The sequence below is a fragment of the Gekko japonicus genome, unplaced genomic scaffold (assembly GCF_001447785.1).
Source record: "Gekko japonicus isolate JY-2015 unplaced genomic scaffold, Gekko_japonicus_V1.1 scaffold2763, whole genome shotgun sequence".
Lineage (NCBI taxonomy): Eukaryota > Metazoa > Chordata > Lepidosauria > Squamata > Gekkonidae > Gekko > Gekko japonicus.
Window position 1 is genome coordinate 166,327 of NW_015176530.1, and position 6,779 is coordinate 173,105.

At 56.5% G+C, this 6,779-nt stretch overlaps 1 protein-coding gene across 1 annotated transcript in view; it reads right to left on the bottom strand.

The window, feature by feature from the left end:
* Positions 1 to 162: 162 nt before the first annotated feature.
* The window catches only part of LOC107124045 (semaphorin-4F-like), a 31,343-nt gene continuing 24,726 nt past the window's right edge, over positions 163 to 6,779 (bottom strand). The window contains exon 13 of the mRNA XM_015427429.1: positions 163 to 462. Coding sequence (XP_015282915.1) covers positions 163 to 462 — 300 coding nt within the window. The remainder of the gene's footprint in view (positions 463 to 6,779) is intronic.

Sequence of the window (6,779 nt, forward strand, 5' to 3'; positions counted from 1 at the left end):
CGTGACGTCACGCTCACCCCCCCCTCAGGGCGCCTCCGCCGCTCCCCCGCCAAATTCAACTGTCGCCTAGGCAACAGGCGCCCCTGCAGAGGCACCACCCCCTGTATTTATACCATCTATAGAGGGTGGTGGCAGAGGCCGCGGGCGCCCCCCCCCCGCCGCTCATTGGCCGGACGCTCCTAACGGCTTTCCTGGCGACGGGCTGGTTCGAAGGGACGTCAACGGGTGCCGTTTGAGCGCTCCGCCTTCCCGACGCCAGGCGGCGCCCTCGACATGACGCGGGAGGTCCCTCGGACGTCGGCACTCGCCCTGACTTCCGGTTCGAGGGAGCCCGGCGCCGGAAATGACGGAGGAAGGATCGGCCGGGAGAAGCGGAGCTTGGCGCAGAGCCGACCAATGAGAGAGGGCCAGGAAAAGAGGGGGCGGGGCGGGGCTCCCGCCGGATGTCTGGCCGCGGCAGACCTGAGGCGCCGGAAGCGGGAGCGGGCAGAGGGGCTCTTTCACAAGTCCCTCCCATTCCATATCTGTGCCTTTGGTTTTTTGTAAGGTAAAGGTAAAGGGTTTCCCTTGCTCGAAAGCCAGTCGAATCCGACTCTAGGGTTGCGGTGCTCATCTCCGTTTCCAAGCCGAAGAGCCAGCGCTGTCCGAAGACATTTCCATGGTCATGTGGCCGGCATGACTAAACACCGGGGCGCACGGAACGCTGTTCCCTTCCCACCGAAGTGGTACCTATTTATCTACTTGCCATTTCTTGTTTTCGGACTGCTGGGTTGGCAGGAGCTGGGGCCAGCACCAGTGGGGCTTGGCTGCTGGCCTCTCTCCGTGTCCATTGGAGAGTATTTGGGGACTTCGGTCCTCATCACCTGGCCTTAGACGGGGGGTGTGTGTGTGTGTGTCAGGCTTAGCAAGCCGAGGCCATGACACTGAGACAGAAACCTGCATAGACAGCCTGTGCCCCCCCCCACCCCAAGGAAGAGCCACTGCTGTGCCAGAAGACGGATGAGGCTGCAGGTCTCTAGGGACGAATGGATCCATTTGGCTCCCAGAGTGCTCGAGGTGGGATTATCAGGTGGCTTTGCAAGACATCTCTGTCTCTGACGTCGCTCTTTACATTTGCAGCTCTCCAGGGTCGCTGGCACTCTGGGTCCTGGGCGCTGTCTTCCCGGCAGGAGAACTCACTGTGGGGCCTTTCCCGGGGTGACTGCCCGCATTGTCCATCCTAGCAGCCTCTGCACACGGTTTTCCAGGGGTGTTGATCAGGTGGTCCCCTGGAAAGGCTCATAACCCCACAGTGTGTCTCACGCGCCACCCATCTCTTTTCCCATTGACCCAGGGACTGCGGCAAATTCCTTGAACATCCATCAGGACACCTTCGCAAAGAGCTGCTGAGCAGGGTAGCTGAAAGGGCCAGCGACAGCCCTGCGAGAGCCGCTAGGACCGGTTTTTGCTCTGAGCGGCTGCTGTGGGAGCGGAGAGTGTGACCCAGCAGCCAGGGAGGTCCACTATCCACTCTGGCCAGAGTCTTGTAACTCCTACCACGGCTCTGGCTGGACTAATGCCATGAAGCAAAGTTCAAGTCCAGTCGGGCACCTTTAAGACCAACAGAGTTTTATTCAAGGGATGAGGTTTCATGCACGCGCACACTTCCTCAGATAGGTGGTGTGAGTGGCTCTTTGTGTGGTGCCGCCCTTGAAGGCTGTTGAGCTAATGCAGAAGGCCAAGGCCTGCTTGTGGATGAGCACAGCCTACCCTGGACACTCGTTTTTCCCTTGAGGTGTGTCTGCAGGGCTAACTTCCATCCACTTCCTGCTCTTCTTAAAGGCCCGGCTCTCCTCTCTGGACCACGCATTCTCTCAAGAGGAAGGCAATCGGCGCAATAAGAAATGCAGAAAGTAAAACGGGCTCCAAACTCTTTGCTGTTTTTAAATCAATTATGTACAACAATGATGCTTGAATGCAGTGTTCCTTCTAAGCTGAGTTAGGGTGAGCTAGCTCACAGTTTTTTAACCTCTGGCTCACGCATTTTTGTCTTAGCTCAGGAAGGATGGCTCCAGAGCAAATTAATTTATGCAGTAGCCAAATCGCTCACTCACAACTTGAATGCCAATCGCTTGCAAAGCAGAATTTTTGCTTGTAAGACTCCACAGCTTAGAGGGAACATTGCTTGAATCTATTAGTTAGGCACTTCCTTAAAAAAAAAAAAAAAGCATAGTGTGGTTACTGTGGCCATAAAGTATATTGATTTTAAATCAAAGCCTACACACAAGCTTAAATATTTAACTTAATATTGTTACTATTTTAGAAAATCATTGCATCACGTTCTCTGCCTCGTAACTCAGAGGAAGAGGATCTGTTTGCATGCTGTGGGGAAATGCCCTCCATCCTCGAATCACTTCAGTGTTTTATACTTGGGATTGTACGCTGTATATGCTCCGGAGACTGCAGTGTTGGCAAAAGACTGACAAGCAGAAAACTGCAGCTGAGTCATCTGTCACCCAAGCACAGAGCACTCCAGCGCTTAGTTATGCAAATGGTTCTGGCTAAGGAAGAACAAAAGGCTTAACATATCACACCTTGCTGGAATGTCATGCCTAGAGGGGCAGCAGGCAGGGACAGCCAGAAGGCCAGACAGGAATTTCTTCCTCTAGAGGCGGGAAGATCAGGACTGATCGCAGAGGGGGATGGACTCCTAAGGGCAAATTATAAATCTGAAATCCCTCCTGTCGTGATGTCAGTTCCTGGTCTGAAAGAGGAAGTGAGTCCCAGCAGCCTCTGCCCAAGTGCTCTCAGCAGGGTGGCAGGACCGTGCTGGGCAACCAGGAGGAGGATGGGGATAGCGCCACGACGCGCACAACACTGGCATCGCCCCCCCCTCCCCCGGGGAAACCCAGGTGTGACTGTGTCTTGGTTTCCCCTGGAAGTGATGTTGGGGCTTCAATCTGCCCCACCCCCGAACAGGGACATTGCCCAGCGACATCCCTGACACGATGACATCACTGGGAAATGACGTCATTGCATCGGGGTGGCTCTCTAGTTTTTGGGCAAACTCTATGGTGTTGAGGGCAAAAGAGAAGATCCCCCCCCCCAGCAGCTGACAAGGACCCGGCAACCCTAGTCACACGGCACGTACCAGTGTCCCCTCTAAGCTGAGTGAGTGTGAGCCAGCTCACAGTTTTTTAGCCTCCGGCTCACACATTTTTGTCTCGGCTCAGGAAGGAGGGCTCCAGAACACACTATTTTATGCAGTAGCCAAATCATTTGCTCACAACTTTAATGCCAGTAGCTCACAAAGTAGAATTTTTGCTCACAGGACTCTACAGCTCAGAGGGAACATTGGTTGGCCCTGGTCAGTGTTTGGATGGGAGACCATCAGGCACGCAGAGGCAGGAAATGGCAAACCACCCCTGAGCCTCTTTTGCCTTGAAAACTCTACGGGGTTGTCTGCCGTGACTTAATAGCCATGGTTCCATTACGTGCAGGTTTCATTTTATCCAGGCTGGGTTTTTTGTTGTTGTTGTACTTGTTCAAAGGACACATTATTGCTAAAACTTCAAGTGGCAAAAATCCAATTTAATTAAAAAATCAAATTTAAACCAGATTTTTTAAAATAACTTTGTATCCACCCTGCAGGGCAGTGGAGCCCAGTTCTCTCCGGCACAAGCCCCTTCCCACCCCCCGACCCTAAACGGAGCCCAGCCCCCTGTTCAGTGAGACACACCACCACCCCGACCCGTGGCATCTCCACGCTGTGTGGCCTGTTCGCCAGCCCTGAGGGGAGCGGGAGGCTGCAGTGACCCCTCCTGCCCACCAGGAGGCAGCTCGGATCTCTCCCGCTGAAGCCCCGTATGCACAAGAACCCCGTCGTCCATGCTCGCCGCTCAGAAGGCTGAGCCTCCTTTGGAGGAGAGAGGCTGAGGCTGTTGCGGTTGGGAAATTCAGGGGTGGGGGTGGTCAAATGCTTAAGGACGCAACCCACAAGCTGCTCAAGATGGGGCCTCCTCCCCTGGCAACCAGCCAGCTGCAAAGACCCTTTTCATGCCAGTTTTATACTAACCAAAGAACTAAAGGGGAGCTACGAGCCTAATCTTGAAAGCCTTAGGCAGGCGAGGCCCAGGATACTTGGGGAGAAGCGTCTTCTTCCATGTGACTCTACCTGTCGGCCAAAGCTCTTCCCCAGAGACCCCCCCATCTGTACTCCCCACCACCACCACACACACACACAGGCAACAAGAGTCAGTGGTCCACCCAGGGGAGTCCGGCTCCCCCCCTTCTTCCGGTCCAGGGCTGGGCAGTGTCCCTAGAGAAGGGCTGGCGCAACGGATCCCCCGTTTCCGCCAGGGACTTTGCTCTTTCGACAGATTTTTGTGGTGCTTGCCAGATACTCTGTTTGCATTGTTATGTCATTGAGTTGGCATGGCCCATTTTTATGGTTGTGATCTGTGGATGTGACTGTGGTAAACTAAAGCGCAAGACAGAGACACTTATAGATTGGGGCTAAGCCAAAAAGAGAGGCTCATTGTTACAAACACATCAACCAGGGCCAAAATGCAGCCCGCCCCTTTTGTTGATTTTTCGGGAGACCAAAGTTCTCAGCCTTTCTACCACCCACCCTTTCATCCGCTTCCCTTGGCCCCCAGAGTGCCAGCACAGCACCACCAAATCTGACGGGCTACGTAGCGTCATGACGACCTCATCCATCGCATGATCTCAGTTCTCTCCAATTGGCTGAGGATCCGTCTCACAAAGAACAAAAAGCCCTAAATGGTAAAGCAGCTGCAGAGGAAAGCGACAGCAGCAAAAAAGAGCTGCTTTTTTTTTTTTAAAGGCTCCTGCCTTCCAGGGGACATGTCTCTGCCACTGAACGCTGCTTGCTTTTGACCTGAGAATCAAAAAGGGCAAACACCTGGGAGTAGCGCAGCAGGCATGTCCCAGTCTTTCCCAGCAAGAGAATGTGCAAGGGGAGGGGGGGGCGCTCTCTCTCGTGTGTGTGTGGGGGGGACTTGACACGAAGACGGTGGCGGCAGTCGAGGGGCCACACGTCTCTCTCGGGCGCTAGGAGTGCAGAGGCAGCCCCAGCGCGGCTACTCTAGTGTGGAAAGCGGAGGTGCTGAAAGAGCGCCAGGATCCCCCCTTGGGAGGGGAAAGCCAAGCCCATATTAGAGGAAGTGCAGCAAGGAACCTGGACTCCCGGGCTCCCTTGGCCCCACAACGTGAGCAGGAAGGCCGGCAAAGGCACAGGCAAGATCCAAGTCTCCACGCCAGGCCCCCCCCCCCGGGGCACTCAGCACCAGCTGTGGCTCGGCTGCATGAGAATCAACAGCAGAGCATTTGGCCTGGCATGCAGAAAGCCCCCACCCCACCCCACCCCCCGGTTCAATCCCTGGCAGCAGCATCTCCAGTTAAAACGGGGCAGGTAGTGGACTATGGGGAAGGCCTCTGCCTGAGACGCTGCCAGTCAGAGGAAGGGATTGCGTGAGGGTCTGACTCGTTAGAAGCCAGCAGGGGCGGCAGGAAGGGGGCTGGGGAGGGACCAGCAGGAAGGCTGGAAAGCTAGGAAGAACGGGGTGGCGGTGGGGGGCTGAGCCACAGGGAGAGGCCACCGGCCATGTCGTACACGCACCAGAAGGTCAGCACGCACGGGCGGGTGGAGGGAACCTCAGGCAAGCCCTGCTGGGTCAGACCAGTGGGGGTCCCTCCAGTCCAGCCTCCTGCCCCACAAAGTGGCCCCAACCTGTTCCTCTGGAGGTAGACGAACAGGGCAGAGAGGCTGAGGCCTTCCCCTGAGGTTGGCTCCTGGCCCTGGGAATCAGGTGTTGACGTCCTCTGAAAGAGGAGGTTCCCTTTAGTCACCATGGCCAGGAGCCACTCGCCAACGACGTGTCCTCCGTGGGTCTGTCTAATCTCCTTTTAGAGCTGTCTGTGCCTGCGGCCATTGCTGCATCCTCTGGCAGCCAACTCCACTCTGCAATCACTCGCAAAGGCCTATTCCCTTTTTCCTTTGGGAAGCCCCTGTGCCTGGTGGGCCGCTGTCCCGGAAGGAGGTACGCTTGCAGCTGCTCTGCGGCATCTCCTCCCCCGGCTCCCACAGCCACGCCTGCTCTGCATGCGGTGGGGGCCCCAAGTGGGGTGTCCAGGGCTCAGCTGGGCATGCAAGGCGTGAACACCCCCAACCCCACTCCCAGCAAGAGAAGCCAGTAAAGCTCCTCGGCTTCATTTTTTTTAATAAGTCACAAAATGTATAAGTACAACAACAAAGATTCCACACTGAGAGGACACAAGACCCGTTTCACAGAAAGGTATCTCCCCCCCCCAGCCCTGCTTCCCATTCTGAGGGCCATCAGGACGCGGGGAGGGGTGGGGTGGGGTGGGGGACAGCCAGTGCATGGGAAGGCAGGGGGGCGAGCAGACTGCGGAGAGACACACGGCCTCTGTCCAAAGCTGGAGAGAACACCGTCTCGTGGGGGAGCCTTCCGAGAGATCTCAGCCTGTTCGGGACGGGAGACTCCCTCCCCCCCCCCGCCCGCATCTGCACATTCCTTCACATTGACCAGTAGTCCGAAGAAGCCAGGCAAGGGGGCAGCAGCAGCAGAACGGGCTGCAGGGACTGGCGCGTGGAGGTAGCCGGGGGGACGGGGACTGGGCAGTTCTGTGGTTCCCGGTGCCGGTGGACGGGGGAGGCCTGCCTGCTCTCGACGGGTGCAGTGGGGGGAGGGGATTCCGGGGAGGGGGAGCGGCAGCCTGGCAGGTGGCCTACCAAGCACACAACACACGCCGTTGTC